General features: G+C 38.6%; 1 protein-coding gene across 1 annotated transcript; it reads right to left on the bottom strand.

The window, feature by feature from the left end:
* Positions 1-1,873: 1,873 nt before the first annotated feature.
* Positions 1,874-18,301, bottom strand: rabgef1l (RAB guanine nucleotide exchange factor (GEF) 1, like). The gene is made up of 9 exons (XM_067364850.1): positions 18,161-18,301; positions 17,559-17,746; positions 17,346-17,482; positions 11,348-11,523; positions 11,135-11,216; positions 9,618-9,750; positions 9,450-9,541; positions 8,259-8,515; positions 1,874-3,900 (listed from the first exon to the last, which is right to left on the bottom strand). Exons 2-9 carry the CDS (start codon positions 17,735-17,737, stop codon positions 3,487-3,489), a joined length of 1,470 nt encoding a protein of 489 aa, XP_067220951.1. The 5' UTR covers positions 17,738-17,746; positions 18,161-18,301; the 3' UTR covers positions 1,874-3,486.
* Between the last annotated feature and the right edge of the window lie 741 nt (positions 18,302-19,042).

Genomic DNA, 19,042 nt, shown 5'->3' with positions numbered 1-19,042 from the left:
AATCAAGGTCAGTGAGAGATTTATTCTGCCTCAGCATCACATCCTCATGTTGGGTCCGACCTCAGGACTGTCTACATCACAGGTAATGATGGGAAAAACCCTCTGGTGTGCCGGTAAATCACAGGAAGTTCTTGTAGCGGTGAAGATGGTGTGCAAGCGCAGGTGTCTGAGCAGAAATCCTGTTGCTCGTGAGTGCACAGCTCTTCATAGCAGTTGAATATAGTAGAATTATTATTATATGGCATATTTAACTCAGTATGGCGAGTCACGTGACTTCTCCCCTGCTTTCTCAACACTCAGACAGAAAGAGTGGATCTGCATAGCCATGTACGGAACAGATTATAGTTGTAAATAAAATAAAAGTTTAGGTTTACACACGCTCTTTCTTGTTTGTTTTTTATGTCAAACTACTGGGAAATATTTTAAATTATCCATCAGTGACTTTAAAAACTCAGCAAATGATAATCAATCCTTCCTTCAAAACAAATAAATGCCTTCAAGACAATATCAATGTTTTTATACAGTGGTGTAACATGACATTTTATAGATGAGCATAGTCTAATCCATACTGCTATGCTGTCTGATATTCATTTTAATTCATTAGATTTTTTAATTTGTATGTGCAGTATTTTTCAGCTGTGTCTATTATAAGTTTGTTGTGTACATTTACAGGAAAAGATCAATCCTGCGATGTTAGAGCGCTTTAACAAGTTCAGTGTGTGAAAGTGGCTAATGTTTTCTTTCTTGTATGTATTGCTTTATCCCACATTTTGGCCAATCCGATCACAGGTGGACAGCACTTTATACAGGTGTACGCAAGACCTAAAATGTTTTGAGCGTGTCCACTTTCAACCACATTCAGAGGAGGTCAAAAACCAGTCCATTGAATTTGCAGTGTAAACACTCGTGTGGTCTAATGTGTTTGAACAGCTGCAGAGGACACTAAAACAAGGGTTTGATAACCATCTCAAATACACCTATTTTGTGTTTGCAAACAGCGATGACATTTTTTGTGGGTGGAGACATAAAATGTCAGCTCTGCAGTAGCATTCTGTGGAAGCCACGGAAAAAAAGAATAAAAAAATTGGAAACATGTGTAGCAATTTTCAATTTGAAATGTAAAATAGCAATGCATTTCTGTATTTAAATGTATAAATACTTCATCTGCCAGTTTATGCCTCGCTCTTTAGATCTCTGCTGCTGCCATGTTTGCAACACCTGGCCCCGCCTTAATGCAATGATTGACAGGTTGGGGCGGGTTTCAATTCCTACATTCATTGCCGGACATTTAATGAAAATGCAATCACACTGTGAGCGTAAATCCAATTAAGAAAGATAACATTTAAATGATCATTTTGCTACCATTTTTGCTTGAACTTGTTAAACATATATAATCATTTCTGTAATACATTTTCATTTTAATTTCGCAACTCATAATGCATTAAAATATACGTTTAAATTATATGTTAAAATTATTGTAGGAAATAGCAAATGTGAATTATATTATTAAATTTGAATGATCATTTCATTCAAACATTGCACATATGGTATGGAAAATGTAAATTTAAATACAGAAATGCATTGCCTTCAAATTGCTACACATGTGCTTCCATAGAATTGTGAAATAAACTCACAATTGCAAGTTATAAAGTCATAACTGGGAGATATAAACATGCAATTCAATGCAAAAAAAAAATCTGAATTGTGAGATAATATTATAGGCTATGTTGAAAAGTTATCTGTGTAAAATGTTATAGGTTTAAATATTATTTCATGCTGCAATTGCTATGAACTTACTGTTTACATCAAATTCCTGCTTTAATAGTAGATTAATCACAGGTTTCATCAGTCCAGTCTGTGAATTGCAACATAAACGTCTTTGTTTAGCTTCAAAGAACATCTTCAATGACAGTATTTTATAAAAATGAAGACTATATTTTTGTATTTTGATTCTGACATCCAGAAAAATAAGAAAACATTCTGTTAAAATGTGGATTTTGCCCATTTTCCTCCACTTGCTACTGCTATTTTTCTGCTGCAAGTGACGTAACTGTGACATCTGCTCCATTTTTTTCAATCTGTCTGATATCAAACTAAGGTGAAGCTCAGATATTACAGCTACTCCACTAAAATAAATAAAACAGAGAGAAATGGTGCTCTTTCTGTAGTTATTTCCCCCATTTTCATTTGAATTGATTTGTGTGTAAACGCGGCCGAAGATCAAATTAGACAAGTGTTTTCTGTTCCTTCAGTAGCTCATTTTATTTATCATTTTTAAATAACATATGTCTGGTTTCATACCTAGATCATTTAGATAACTAAATGAGGTTACAATCTGTCCATAATGGGACACTACATACCACAGCAAAACTGTAACTGCATGCATAATTAATATTCTTCATATAATAAAGGGGCAGACAGTAGCTTTAAAAAAGTCGTTGCTTAACTCTCTAAATAAAATAAAATGCGTTTTATTTTCCACTCTGTAACAGCATTTCTGGAAAGTTAAATATACAGAAAATAAATATTTGATTATAGACTTTTTTTAAAGTAATTTGTTATGTTGATTAAATCCATGTTCACTAGTGCGCTGGTGTCTATTAAACCACACCTGGGACTCGAGCTTTGCCTGTAGCAGAATTACTCTTCATCACAGCATGCTGTAACCAATCCTAGCATAACCATAGGAAATATTACATTACAGCAGGTTTTGAGTGACAGGGCAGATATATAACCCTAAGCCACACCGGTTCTGCCGTTGTGTTTAATTCTCAGTTCAAATGACCAGTAATGCCAATAATAATGGCCAGGAAACTTGAGAAGCAGAGGAAAAACGGAAATTAATGACATATGCTAATAAGTTATGTATTGTAATACTTCAGTGGCTTGCATAAAGCAGTTAAAACAGTGCAAAAAAACTATGGTTATTTACGATTCATACCCTCCATCTGTCTAATTTCACACTCGGAAATTTAAAAAGAAGGTCAAGAAGAGAATCTAAATATCTATATCAAAACATTCCCAGAGTAAACTAAATAATAAGAAATATAAATTATGAAGAAATTAAACTTATTTTCTGGGACTATTAAGATTTTTTTGGCATTGTAACATTATTTTCAAAACGATATTAAACATTTATTTATTCTCATTCTCATTACTGAATGATTTTTTTTTTTACATTTATATTTACACAAATTAAAAGCAGTACAGCAGAAACCACCCTGATTTATAAATACTTCATAATGTCAAGTAATATATATTCACAATGACACAAAAAATCGTAATGGTCATAAAACTATACTTAAAATTCTCAAATTCTTTTCGTTGTACTTTGGAGTAAAACATAAGCCAAACCTGACTGCCGATCACCGCATAGAGAACCGAAGTTCGAACGCTTGAGCATCGTGATGCGGATCCAGACACCATCACTACCCTGCGGGGACGAGTCGCCCGTTACTGTCAGTCTGCGGCCGGTTCAGATGGGAGCTAGCTAGCAAACTTCTGCGGCTGTAACGGAGGAGGCAGGCTGTCGCTGCCAATGTTGTCCGAGTCGATGGTGAAGGTGGCAGAGGTGCGTGTCCGTACAGGAGCCGCTTCCAAAATGCCCAGTACAGAGAGTTCCTGCCCTTCCTTCCATTCGATGAGGTCAGCCTCCAGAGCTTGGGGCTCCTCTGCTCTCCGTTCCTGTCGAACACCTGACGGCAGGTCCTTCCTCTGGTCCGGCGGCGGGACGGTCGTGCTGCTCGCTACCGCTCTAGAGCCGCTCTGGGAGCTGTGGCCGGAGGAAGAGGCCTTGGGGCCCAATGGAGACGCCGCACCAGACATGTAGAGCTCAAAGTCCTCCTGGCTCAGGTTCAGCGACTGCGCATCCAGCTTCTCGATGAACGCCACGGCACAGCACTGCAACAGGAACAAGTGTGGAGATGAGCAGCCCGACTCAAGAACCAATCAGGGTTTGTTCACACTCAGGGCCTGATATCAACACTCAAGTGCCAAATGAGAGTAAAAAATTTTTGATCATTGATTAGTTTGTCAATTATTTTTCGATTAATCTGAACTTCTGTAGGGTATGAAGGAAAAGTAATAACTATTAGTGTAACTAATTACTTTTTCCAGAAAGTAATAAATAAAGTAATAACAACTAGTAACAAGTAATAAATTACATTTTTTGAGTAACTAGTCCAACACTGATTATAAATATACAACCCGAATTCCGGAAATGTTGGGACGTTTTAGTTTTCATTTTATTGAATTTTAAAAAAGACTTTCAAATCACATGAGCCAATATTTTATTCACAATAGAACATAGATAACATAACATGTTTAAACTGGGAAATTTTACACTTTTATCCACTAAACAAGCTCATTTCAAATTTGATGTCTGCTATAGGTCTCAAAATAGTTGGGACGGGAGCATGTTTACCATGGTGTAGCATCTCCCCTTCTTTTCATAACAGTGTGAAGACGTCTGGGCATCGAGGTTATGAGTTTCTGGAGCTTTGGTGTTGAATTGTCCCATTCTTGCCTGATAAAGGTTTCCAGCTGCTGAAGAGTTTGTGGTCGTCTTTGACATATTTTTCTCTATAGGTGAAAGATCTGGACTGCAGGCAGGCCAATTCAGCACCTGGACTCTTCTACGATGAAGCCATGCTGTTGTAATAGCTGTAGTATGTGGTTTTGCATTGTCCTGCTGAAATACACAAAGCCTTCCCTGAAATAGACGGCATCTGGAGGGGAGCATATGTTGCTCTAAAACCTTTATATACCTTTCAGCATTCATAGTGCCTCCAAAACATGCAAGCTGCCCATACCGTATGCACTTATGCACCCCCATACCATTAGAGATACTGGCTTTTGAGCTGAATGCTGATAACACGCTGGAAGGTCTCCCTCCTCTTTAGCCCGGAGGACACGGCGTCCATGATTTCCAACAAGAAATGTCAAATTTTGACTCGTCTGACCATAGAACACTTTTCCACTTTGAAACAGTCCATTTTAAATGAGGCTTGGCCCACAGGACACAACGGCGCTTCTGGACCATGTTCACATATGGCTTCCTTTTTTCATGATAGAGCTTTAGTTGGCATCTGCAGATGGCACGGCGGATCGTGTTTACTGACAGTGGTTTAGTTGGCATCTGCAGATGGCACGGCGGATCGTGTTTACTGACAGTGGTTTAGTCGGCATCTGCAGATGGCACGGCGGATCGTGTTTACTGACAGTGGTTTAGTCGGCATCTACAGATGGCACGACGGATCGTGTTTACTGACAGTGGTTTAGTCGGCATCTACAGATGGCACGGCGGATCGTGTTTACTGACAGTGGTTTAGTTGGCATCTACAGATGGCACGGCGGATCGTGTTTACTGACAGTGGTTTAGTCGGCATCTACAGATGGCACGGCGGATCGTGTTTACTGACAGTGGTTTAGTTGGCATCTACAGATGGCATGACGGATTGTGTTTACTGACAGTGGTTTAGTCGGCATCTACAGATGGCACGGCGGATCGTGTTTACTGACAGTGGTTTAGTCGGCATCTACAGATGGCACGGCGGATCGTGTTTACTGACAGTGGTTTAGTCGGCATCTACAGATGGCACGGCGGATCGTGTTTACTGACAGTGGTTTAGTTGGCATCTGCAGATGGCACGGCGGATCGTGTTTACTGACAGTGGTTTAGTCGGCATCTACAGATGGCACGGTGGATCGTGTTTACTGACAGTGGTTTAGTCGGCATCTACAGATGGCACGACGGATCGTGTTTACTGACAGTGGTTTAGTCGGCATCTACAGATGGCATGACGGATTGTGTTTACTGACAGTGGTTTAGTTGGCATCTACAGATGGCACGGCGGATCGTGTTTACTGACAGTGGTTTAGTCGGCATCTACAGATGGCACGGCGGATCGTGTTTACTGACAGTGGTTTAGTCGGCATCTACAGATGGCGCGGCGGATCGCGTTTACTGACAGTGGTTTAGTCGGCATCTACAGATGGCGCGGCGGATTGCGTTTACGGACAGTGGTTTAGTTGGCATCTGCAGATGGCACGGCGGATTGTGTTTACCGACAGTGGTTTAGTTGGCATCTGCAGATGGCACGGCGGATTGTGTTTACAGACAGTGGTTTAGTTGGCATCTGCAGATGGCACGGCGGATTGTGTTTACCGACAGTGGTTTAGTTGGCATCTGCAGATGGCACGGCGGATTGTGTTTACAGACAGTGGTTTAGTTGGCATCTGCAGATGGCACGGCGGATTGCGTTTACAGACAGTGGTTTAGTTGGCATCTGCAGATGGCACGGCGGATTGTGTTTACTGACAGTGGTTTAGTTGGCATCTGCAGATGGCACGGCGGATTGTGTTTACTGACAGTGGTTTAGTTGGTATCTGCAGATGGCACGGCGGATTGTGTTTACCGTCAGTGGTTTCTGGAAGTATTTCTGGGCCCATTTAGTAATGTCATTGACACAATCATGCCGATGAGTGATGCAGTGTCGTCTGAGGGCCTGAAGACCACAGGCATCCAATAAAGGTCTTCGGCCTTGTCCCTTACGCACAGAGATTTCTCCAGTTTCTCTGAATATCTTGATGATGTTCTGCACTGTAGATGAGGAGATTTGCAAAGCCTTTGCAATTTGATGTTGAGGAACATTGTTTTCCACAATCTTCTTACGCAATCTTTCACAGCTCTGCCCATCTTTACTTCTGAGAGACTCTGCCTCTCTGAGACATCCCTTTTATAGCTAATCGTGTTACAGACCTGATATCAATTAACTTAATTAGTTGATAGATGTTCTCCCAGCTGTATTTCTGCATTTTCAGCCATTTGTTGCCCCCGTGCCAACTTTTTTGAGACCCGTAGCAGGCATTAAATTTAAAATGAGCTCATTTAGTGAAAAAATGTATAAAATTTCTCAGTTTAAACATGTGTTATGTTATATACGTTCTATTGTGAATAAAATATTGGCTTATGTGATTTGAAAGTATTTTAGTTTTCATTTTATTCAAATTTAAAAAACGTCCCAACATTTCTGTAATTTGGATTGTACTTAATTACCCTGAAAACACCAGGGAATGCTTGAAGTACTCAAACCATACATTATTGTCAGAGTCGTGTGTTTATTAGTCATGTTTAATCAATCAAAATGTTTCACTCTCTTGTGTATTAAGCTACAGTGATAGTGTGATGCCCATAGGGATTTCCTGGGACTTTTCTTCACAAGAGCGCCCTCTGGCTTTCAGATGGAGCAGCATTTAACCATACTTCACTGACAAGCTGCGCATTAAAAAAAATAAATAAATAACAACCCCAACCAAAGCCACTTCAAAATCGTGTGCGGTAAACGCATTAAGTTGTGTCTTAAGTGAATGTAAACAGTCAAAAAAAGACAACGCATGTGTAACAGTATATTTGATCCGTGCATTAGATCTTAAAGTGACAGCATCCTTATATTCCTGTTGCTCTCTGTTTTTAATGTTAATCAAACAAAAAGGACAAAGAAAAAAAAAAAAAGAAAAAAATCACTCACTACTCTTGACTGAGTAACTTTTGAAACTTTAATAAGGATTAATCTATGTGTAATTTATACAGTGAAGACAATCCAGTGTTATCTTACATTTGATTACTTTATTCATTGTCTCTACCTGAAAACTATTGTTACTTATCTGTAATAATGTTTTAAATTTATATTAGTTAGGCTTGTAGTTTTAGCTGTGGTTATAATTGTGAATTTCCACTGGTATCTAAAATTTCGGTCATAACTGGCTGTTTTTTAATGGCCGGTTAAAAATATTTATCAGTGCAGCTTCAAAGGGCTCTACATCATCCCAGACGAGGAATAAGGGTCTTATCCTAGAGAAACCATCGCTCATTTTCAAAAAAAAAAAGTAATTATATACAACAAATGCTTGTCTTGCACTGCTTTGCGATGCACCACGCATTACATAATCACGTTGGAAAGGTCACAGTAGCCACAGTAGCTACCGTGATGAAAAACTACAAAATCGTCCGACATCGTTGTTTTACCTTTTTCTGTAAAGGTCATTTGACTTAGTCTTTGTACGTTCACTTTGTAAACACTGAATCGGTACTTCCACCTCCGTCATGCGTGACCTTTCCAACATGATTACGTAATGCGTGGGTGTGGGAGTGTTGTGGATTTATTCCAGACTCCTGTGAATCATATAGTTCACAATCTGAAAGTATATTGTGTGTCACCCAGTAACACACCAAAAGCCTGAGGTGGATGAAGTCTTACTAGGTTAGTGAAGTAATATCCGTCCTCTCCACTCATGAGGCGGCTGGGGTTGCAGTAGCGGGTGATGTACTGGATGTTGGAGTGTAATCGGGGCGGATTGGCCTTCAGTACTATATAGACGAGAGAGGGCAGGAAGTCGTCTGCTGAGGCGGCAGCTTTCTTACTGCCCTGGATGGCAGTCATGATGTGTTTACTACACCTGGTGACGCATGCCAGCTTCTCCTTAGGAACCTTTTTAGAGTCCAAGTCGATCAGATCTATTCAGGCAAAAAAACAAAAAAAGTAAAAGAAAAAACATTAACACTTTAGAATGGGGAACACATATTCACTATTAACTATGACTTTTACCTCAATAAACGCTTAGTTTACTGCTTATTAATAGTTAGTAAGGTAGTTGTTGTAGTGGTTAAGTTCAGGCACTGGGTAGGATTTAAGGATGTGGAATATGGTCATGCAGAATAATCATTAATTTGTCCTTTATAAGTATTAATAAAAAGCCAATATGCAGCTAGTTAAAATCGTTCCCCATACCGAAATGTTACCGAATAAACAAAATTATAAATATAAATTGGCACCATTTACTTAAAAGTGATATATCATTCCATGTTTAAGTGTTATGATAGGGTCTCCGGTGCATCTACCAACCCAGAAAATGTGAAAAAGGACAATCCAGTAACTCTGTTTTGTTAAGTCTTTCTCTGCAAGCATGTGACAAAACGAGCCGCTCAGATTTCACTCCCCTAGTGACGTAGGAATGGGATCTTATTATAATATTACCACCCCTTATTCTGCACTTTCCACCCACGGTGCCGTCATTTTGATTTCACAAGTGACAACGGTGTACCAGTTCGAGCAAAGCATGTTAACAGTTGCATGAACTTTTATAGGAACAAAATGCATGTATTTGTAATCTTTTATCAAAGTGCAATGCATTTCTCTGCCTTTTAAATCTGATTTATAAATGCTTCTTTGAAATGTAGTTGATATTTGTAATGTATATCTCTCAAAGCATGATCTTGCAAAATGGCACAGACTTCTGACAGAAGCAGCTCAATCTGGAAACCGATCGATGCGAACACTATTTTCTTCAAACATCAAGTCATACAGGTTTGGAAGCTTCAAATGTGTCTCACCAAATCCGATCTGTCTGTGTTATAAAGCGGGTTTTACCCTAAATCTGCTTGTCTGTACCTGTTATGGCTCTCTCCACGCTGTCCGATACTTTAGGGATCTGCTCGTCCACTGGGACACACAGCATCGCAATGGACACCCAGTGCAAGGCCCTGAAACACACACACATGACAGTGTTACACTGCCATTACTCTTCACATCTCAACCGTACAGACGCTTCCAGCACACCTGATTCTCTTCTGGACGACCAGGTCCTTCTTCTCGTCGTCTGTGTGCTCCGGGCAGAAGAGCTGCTCATACAGACGGCCCATCACATAGCGCTCCACCTCCTCCATCACAGTCTCCATCACATCTGGAGAGCCTGACGCACAATTACACACAGCTGTCAGAGAACCGCCAAAACCACCAGTGTGAATATATAGAGCAGTGTCGGTCACGCATCAATAGCGAGAGACGGGTTACAGGTGTGTGTGTTTTATTTAGATAGAGTTTCTCACACCTGCTGCATGACCATCTACTTCATTCTTCATACATCACACAGCCTGTTTTATTAAAGGGGACCTATTATGCAAAACTCACTTTTAAACACAGTGTGTGTAAACAACCAGCCTATACTGGTAAAAATCCACCCACTCCTTTTTTAATCCTCATAAATCATAAGCAGTGTTTCAGAGTAAGCCGTTCACCGTTTCTGAGCAATGTGACGTCATTGGAACATGCCCCGCCCATGACTGATGACAGACTCCGCCCTATGCTCTTAGCCACTCCCCCAGTAAGCTGCACACAGTCTGCCATGTTTATCTCCTCGCCAGATCGTTTAAACGCAGCAATTAAGTAAGACATTTATTCTTATTAAAGCTCCTAAAGTTATTCAGTCAAGAGCAGTGAGTGATTTTGTGTTTTTCTTTTGTTGTTTGGTTCATATTACCAGCAGTAGGTGCTGTATATTACTCTGCTGTCACTTTAATACACAGATCTAATATACACATGTGATTTCTTTCCCTGCTGTTTATGTGAACTTTGTGTGTTTTTGATAGTTTACGTGCAATAAGACGTGAAAGAACTTAGTTTGATACTCACAGGACGCGCCGTCTGACAGACAGCTTTCTGTGTGTGCGCTATCAGAAGTATAAATATATTATGCAAATAATATGATGATGAAGAACTGCAGTGTCACATGAGTGTGATCGCGATAGAGATGATAATCAAAAACAGACAGATGTTTTCATTTTTGACAGAGTATCCAATGCAAAGGTTGTACAAGCTCCGCCCTCTACTGGAAAGGGGGTGGGGAGCAGCAGCTCATTTGCATTTAAAGACACATGCACGAAAACAGCATCCAGCATTCCTTCCACTCAAAAAATTGAAATTTCAACACGCTATAATAAATGATCTGTGGGGTATTTTGAGCTGAAACTTCACACACACATACTGGAGACACCAGAGACTGATATTACATCGTGTGAAAGGGGCATTATAGGCCCTCTTTAAGTGTTATAGTGTTGAGAACTGCACAAGTAAACAGAAGTGTTCAGTCCAAATAAACCAGACTCCTTCACATTTCACACACAAATCACACTGACGGCGATGCGCTACATCATTCACTCACACACACACACACACACACACACACACACACACAGAGGGAGGTTTGTAGGATCAAACGGGAACATTATTCAAAGTCTAATGTAAAAACTGGGAAAATGGAATAATCATGTTTGTGATGGATCATGTTATGCTGGCACCTTTAAAGTTGGTCTGAAGATATTCAGACATGTTTTGATAGAAATCCTGCACAGAGTCTGAGAGATCGTCACAAACAGCAACCTACAACACACACAAAACAAGCAGACATAAAGGTGAATAAAAACTATAAGCTATAAAATGATCCATATGGACTTGTTGCAGCAGCAACCTCAACTGTAAAGTGTAAAGCTGGACGTCTGGGTGTTTTTGACCTTTTTGCGAGCGATATTCTCAGTGAAGGCGTGGCACTGTTTGAAGATCTCATATCCAGGTCTCTGGAAGGTCTTGAGGAAGTCGATGAAGTGCTGCGTGACGTGGTCAGTCTCTGCGCTGGGCTGTCGGCTGAGGGACGAGCTCTGGCCCACGGACGTCTGTGAAGATCCTGCATCTGTGAACAACAGACGGACGCTCATGTGTACGAAATGTGAATTCAGAACGTTTCGATTGGAGTCGATTTGATTCTCACTGATTCGATTCTGCATTCTGTAAGTGGATTGAATTAAATGCTTCCCCTAATGTGTGTTAGTCAGGATGTGAATTACACAGCAACCTTCATGGGGTCAGAGAGTGAGGGCAAAATCAAAACAGTAATTTGTTAAATCCATCGTCTGTCCAACAACGTGACTGCGTGTTTTGAGCTCATATTTTTCTGCTTGTCTGTACAAGGTAAGCTATGTTTTAATAATGTGTGTACTGAATTTGGTGCTTCAATATCACTTTCTTAAGCCACGTTAAGCATCTTGATAACTGCTTGATTATGGTGCTTTATCAGGCAGGTTTTCTTAGACATCTGTGTGTGGATCATGCAAGGCTAACCCAGCGAAATGAAAGTCTCAAAATCCCATTGAATCAAATAGAATTGACTCAGAAACAAGTCAATAAATGCATGTGTGTCACAAATGCAGATCTTACTCGTTGCACGCACAAATTCTGACCTACATTAATACAAAATGGAAGTATTGTATTCACATCTATGTCTCTATTTGTAGAAAATGCTGCACATTCATGTAGTTCTGGATTTTGCACACACAAGTTGTAAAGTATTAGTTTAAATGTAATGCACATTTGTGAATTTGTCAAATAAATTAGTTGTGCACACATTAATAATTAGCACTAGGCTTATTCATTGGTAGTTGTTTGTGTGTGGAATGTGAAATGCTTGAAAACAGAGAAAAGAAAATCTCAAAATCCAATTGAATCAAATTAGATTGACTCGGAAAAGTATTTATTTAGCTCAAAGGAACACTAATCTCTACAACGGTAACTTTAAACTAGATAAAAAAGTTTGAGGACAAACTTTAAGTTGGCTTGAAAAAGCATAGCCAGAAAGTTTGAAGAAGTTTTAAAAGTTTGAAGTTTGAAAGTTTAAGTTTTATTAGATAGATAGATAGATAGATAGATAGATAGATAGATAGATAGATAGATAGATAGATAGATAGATAGATAGATAGATAGATAGATAGATAGATAGATAGATAGTCACAGATGGATACTATGTTTTTTTTATAGAGTTATTAGCATGTTCTTAGCCCACTTTAACACTTAGCTAATCACTATTAGCATGTAGCTATTCACTGCTAGCATGTTGGAAGTCCAGATTGCTAGCATGAGTCAAAAAGCCAACCCCCATGTCTCTACGATGTACTGATGCAGAGAGATAGATTTTGCAAAACGGTTGCTAGGGTACTCTGTTTGTTTGCTAGGGAGTGACTTGCCAGCTACCAATGATGATACTCCAAAGGCTGCTTGACAATATAAACCAACCCCCATGTCTCTATGATGTTCTGATGCAGAGATATAGATTTTGCAAAATGGTTGCTAGGGCACTCGGTTTGATTGCTACGGTGTTGCTATGCGGTTGTTAGGGTACTCGGGGTGGTTGCCAAGGTGTTGCTATGCGGTTGCTATGGTACTCGGGTGGTTGCTAAGGTGTTGCTATGCGGTTGCTAGGGTACTCTGGGTGGTTGCTAGGGTGTTGCTATGCGGTTGCTAGGGTACTCAGGGTGGTTGTTAAGGTGTTGCTACGCGGTTGCTATGGTACTCGGGTGGTTGCTAGGGTGTTGCTATGCAGTTGCTAAGGTACTAGGGGCGGTTGCTAAGGTGTTGCTTTGGCAAGCACCATTAATAATAATAAGCTTAAGACGTAGATCAGTAAGTTGGCTTTTTCAAGCCAACTTAATAACATATCTTCAGAAATACAAATTAATAATAGCACATTGGTGTAACATATTTAGCAAACGATCCAGTGCGTATTCGTGCTAGCGCTCTGAAGAATGACAAGACTTACGTGTTGAGCAATGTAGCCAATCACAAACACAACTGTTGATTTCTTGAACACAATGACCAATCAGAAGTGTTTAAGTTAGTGCTGAACAAAACTCTGACGTTGAGCGGTGAGTGGATTCTGATTATTCATTATATCAAGCAATTATGTAAACAAGAGATTCGTTGTGCAGTCAGTTTCATTTATTGTTACTGAACTCCTTGAGATCGCGATGAACTAAGATGAGTGAGTTTTTAGTGACTATAAAGGGAGCTTTCTGTCATGCCAAACCCCGCGTACATAATCTGTTAAAATTAACAATGTCGTTCCACACCCGTAAGACCTTCATTCATCTTCAGAACACAAATTAAGATATTTTAGTTGAAATCCGATGGCTCCGTGATGCCTTCATAGGGAGCAATGACATTTCCTCTCTCAAGATCCATTAATGTACTAAAAACATATTTAAATCAGTTCATGTGAGTACAGTGGTTCAATATTAATATTATAAAGCCACGAGAATATTTTTTCGAGGAAATGTCATTGCTGGCTATAGAGGCCTCACTGAGTCATTGGATTTCATCAAAAATATCTTGATTTGTGTTCTGAAGATGAATGAAGGTCTTACGGGTGTGGAACGGCATGAGGGTGAGTCATTAATGACATTATTTTCATTTTTGGGTGAACTAACCCTTTAACATAATAATTTATCAGCAGTGTTGATGTTGAGATGTGAAGGTTCTGCGGTGACAAGCAGCTTAAAACTCTTTCAAGGAAATCTATTTAAATGTGTTTTTAAATGGGAATCGCATCTCCTCACCCTGGAGTTGGTTCACCCTCCGCCTATGATCAGAAAATAATCATATTTAACACATTATTGGACTTAGTTGTTTAAAAAATACATGGCATGAAATTACATGTATAGGCAAAAACAATGGGATTTTTTTTTTTTTAATCACCAATCAATTTTTAGGCTTCAGGATTGTTTTTAACCAAACTTTGTATGAAGATGATTCTCAGCTATGTTATGAAAGATATAATGAAAGATATAATTAATTGATATACCATTTTACTTTATGCAATATGTGGGTAAAATAGCCATACATGGATTTTTCCATTCAATGTATCTATACACTGTATCTAATTTGCATATTAATGTGTTCTTGGAGCAACATGTAATGAAAAAAAAAAGAAGTGTAATAATGGGAGTAATAATTGGCAACATTTTCATTAATAGGAATAATTAATAGGAATACTGATATATAATTTCTTTCCCTATTCACTTGTTCACTAAAATGCCTGATAAACCTGATTAGACATGTGTGAAATCAATGTCCTGTTTCATAACAGAAAGTCATATTTTGATTTGAAACCCCATAACATTTTCCTGAGATCAGATGTTGATTTATAACAAACAATTTGAAAATTAATTCGATTTAAATGCTAATGCAAAATAGTATCATATTTCCATAAGAGTGCCAATTTACATTTTCAGTCATATTTAAAGACCAATAAGTTGTTGTTGTCATGGCGAAACCAATAAAAATGTGGTATCTCTGCAAAGCCCTGAATGTGCTCTGTACAGGACATCCAGACTTAAAACTGTGGCATGTATGCTGTCAGAGAAAATCCCTAAAATATAATGTCCACTAGGGAGGACAGAAGTCTATTCCCAGGTCCCAGGAGGATGCAAAAGGGTTTCATTTTTGGTGTAATTTGGTCTAATTAGGATGAATAATCCTGTGATTTGGTTTTAATATAGTACTTCTATTTCATTTATAATAAATAACTCATATTCTGAATTTTTGGCATTTGTTTGTGGAAAGTAAAACATATCTGTAACATTCAAGTTCATGGCAGGGTTCCTACACATTTTCCATTTCAAAATTCCATACTTTTCCAGACTCAAATTTCCAGACCTCCTTCCAAACGTTTTTCTGCCATTGGTTAGTCTCTGTCTCCTTTTCTATGTTTTCTCTGCTTCATGTTTGTAGTAGGGTTCTCACAGTCTTTTAGTGATTTTTAAATCAGTGTTTGATTGTTGAAATAAAGTTTTTAGTATTTACGTCTAGGCCCTTCTCTTCTTAAAACTACGTTGCTGTGTGACTTCTGTTGTGGATTAATTTACAAGTACTAATATATTCCCTGTTTAAAAGGGTAGTGACTTTGTTTCCCTTTCTGACCATACCACTCACTACATGGGTGTAAATATTTAATTTGTTTAACATTCTAATAATTCGACAGATTTACTTCATAGACATTCTTCTCTGATTTATCCATTCTGTTCTGTTGTCAGTATTGAATAAAAACATTTCTATAGAGTAGCCTACAAAAGCACAGTATCAGTTTTAGAAATGTTAGAAATATTTTAGAAATTCACAAGTTTATAAACATCTGCAAAGTAAAAAGAGGTGTAAAAGGTGGTGTGTAGGGGGGTCTGGGGGCATCCTCCCCCAGGAGAAGATTTTTGTGATTTTAACATGTAAATGAAGCATTCTGGTGCACTCTGACAACAAAATAAATGGGAAAACTAACATTTCCTTCAAGTAAAAAAAATAAAAATAATAATAAATTGACAGTATGGCTGAGAATTGACACAAATTTCACAATTGAATGCGATTTTGATTCAGAAGCTTGCTTGATTTTGAAAATTTTGATTTTGAAAATTTTGATTTTGAAAATTTGATTTTGATTTGATTACCTTCGATTCAATATTGATTCATTTGGGGCCTATCAGGTCAAATACTGTACATGGCAAATTTCCTCAAAGAAAAAAAAAATTCAACTAATGCTGTAAATTATACAAGGAACCACAGCTGGTACATCATTATAATAATTGGTTAAAACTGATTTGCAAGCTACTTTCATGTAGGCTAAATTACACATAAGGAAGTTTATATACATTTTTAATGACAATTATTTTTCTCTTTTTTTTTTATTATTTAGGCCTAAACATTTAAATGGTGGCTGTCATGAAACAGATTTATACATTTAATATCGAAGCACATGTTAAGTACAAATACAATGAATATGCAATAGCCTATAGTGCATATATTTAGCAAAATGCTCCTCTTGAAGTTCATTTTTGTAGCTGAATAATGAGTTTTTGGCCATTGAACGGCTTTTCTGAGGTAGGCTAAATGTGATATTTTTACATGATGACAGTTTTATTGATGCCTTTCTGCAGTTGAAACAATGATTGATCGATTGCATGTGATACAGAATTCAGTAAGTTGTACTTTATCTTTCAACATTCCTTCAGATGTTCAATCATGTTTATTTTGTGCTGTAACTAGTAAAGCAGAAGAGATGGTCGGTTCACGAGCGCTACAGTGATCTATCACGCCACAGAGCACCAAGAAAGATCACAACTCACTCCAGTCTATGGGAAAGTAGCCCATTTTCCATTCTTGTGAGAAGCCTGAGACACGCGCTCGCCCTGAAAAAAACCTCTTCGGATCTACACGATTCACATAAATTATGTATTTTGATTCAAAAGAGCTAATTTCGCTGTAAAGTGTCTAGTTTGCAGGTATAATAAATTAGAAAACTGAATAGAGACAATAGTCTGGAAACACAAATATTTTTCCATACTCTGATTTCTTTTTTCCATACTTTTCCAGACCTGGAAATTACTCAAATCAAATTCCATACTTTTCCAAACCGCGTAGGAACCCTGTCATGGATCATTATGAGTCTAATTTCAGCCCATACTCCCCTTTTCCAAAGTGTTATGTCTAGTAAAAGAAATGTAAACATTTCAAAGTGATGAATATTAAAATACATGTGATTTTGTAAGTGTAGCCATGAGACTGTCTGTAAAGTCCATCACATCTCCTGTCCTGACCACGTAAAGCCGCTAACCTTTCAAAAGAAGTGTTTTGATGAAACATATTCCATTAAATTTCCATGAATTGTTAATGTCCAGCGTAAACTCATGGTCGTACCTCTCCGTGCGGGTGTTTTGGGAGCGGGGGTGAAGAGCCTCTTCACCATGGGAACGCTGTTTGTCCTGGAGGATGCGGGTCGAGATTGCGCCCCCTCCTGACTGCTGGCATAGGCGGCTTCCTCCTCTCTCTGTAACCTGACAGACACACAGCAGCTGAGCACAGTCAACAGAGCCGAAGGGACGCAGACGACGAGCCCTCACCACCGCTCACCTCTCGGCCAGGGCCCGGTCCTCCTCGATCTGCTTGGCTCTCGTACACTGGTTCTGCTCTCGCCAGCATTTGGAGCAGTGGCCCTGCCAGACGGCGTTACCATAGAAACCGCATCCCCTCTTACACATGAGGTCGGACTGCTGGACGCTGAAGCCCCTGCGCACCGCCTGAGAGTTCATCACGCTTCACTGAAACACACACAAGACAAGTCAAAGCACATGACACACACACACACACACACACACACACACACACACACACACACACACACACACACACACACACACAGGGCGCTGCCATTCATTCCAATCAGATGAGAGTAATGCTATGACTTTCTCAGTTGTTTTCATCATGAAGTCATTATTCAGAACCACAGAGTGTGAATACCATGATATTATGACCTTAACACCATCTCTGTACCATGGTAAAAACACAGTAGGATTAAACAACAAGAAAGCTCCTCCAGAAAACTCTCGTGTATTTCCAGTGAAATAAACAACACTGAATCAACAGGAATATCAAATTCACGTTTAACAGCTGACAGCTCATAGCGAGATCTTCACAAGTGTTATTATAACAGCAATAATAATGTTCTGCCTTACGTGTGAAGCTTGTAGAGCAGGTGTGAAAACTGAAAATATATATTTGACACTTTCCAGCGAGCTTAACAGAGCACGAATAACCCGTTTCTGCTCGTCATTGATGATTTGATCAAATTTAGTTGAGTTGTTGACGGAAATCCCTTTACCACCGGAAGCGACGTCAGCTTATGCGGCGCTTTATCTGCGTGCCAGTCGTCAAAATAAAAGTCCAGAATAAAATAAAAGTCCACCTGATCATATGTTATACGGATATATCTGGATCATGTAATTAGAGTCTAAAAATGAAGTTCTTGTAATTAGATTATATTACATTTTAAAACACTCGTAATCAGACTAGTTACTTTTCTATTGATTATTATATGTTATTCTCACAATGGCAGTAAATTATTCAGAATTATTTGATTATACTTCTTTGTTATATTTTAAATTTTCCTTTCTACAAAATATATATATATATATCCCTGCAGAGCCACACAGCATTTGATAACTGCATTTACAGGAATCATTTCTCTTTTAACAAGTGTTTTCTCCTCCTGACGAACACATTAATTGTCATTTGAATTCTCTCTCAGTGTGTCATTTAACCATTTATTACAGTCTCTGAAAGGCTTTTGTCTTTCAAATACATTAAAATATCATATTTACATGCGATTCCCCAACTTTTTTGTTAGTTGAACTTCTTTCACCTGATATATTTATTTGAAGTAACCCCTGTGATTTTAAGTTAATAAGTTAGGTTAATAATAAAATTAAATTAACAATAATAATCATAATACAATGAAGTTCATGGTTCTCGGATGTCAGTTACATGACATGCAGGTAAACAAATATTTAAAAAATGTTTTGATTTTATTTTAAAGTTATTAATTAAAATTGTTATGA

Source organism: Chanodichthys erythropterus, chromosome 17 (genome assembly GCF_024489055.1).
Source record: "Chanodichthys erythropterus isolate Z2021 chromosome 17, ASM2448905v1, whole genome shotgun sequence".
NCBI classification, from domain to species: Eukaryota; Metazoa; Chordata; class Actinopteri; order Cypriniformes; family Xenocyprididae; genus Chanodichthys; species Chanodichthys erythropterus.
The sequence above is the reverse complement of the archived record's forward strand: the minus strand, read 5'-3'. Positions and strand labels throughout refer to the sequence as shown.

Excerpts from the sequence above, each read along its gene's own strand:
- rabgef1l (XM_067364850.1), bottom strand. The coding sequence starts at position 17,737 with ATGAACTCTCAGGCGGTGCGCAGGGGCTTCAGCGTCCAGCAGTCCGAC. Across the intron at positions 11,524-17,345 it reads CAAAACACCCGCACGGAGAG|ATGCAGGATCTTCACAGACG; the intron begins GTACGACCATGA and ends TGTTGTTCACAG. Across the intron at positions 9,542-9,617 it reads GTCGTCCAGAAGAGAATCAG|GGCCTTGCACTGGGTGTCCA; the intron begins GTGTGCTGGAAG and ends TGTGTGTTTCAG.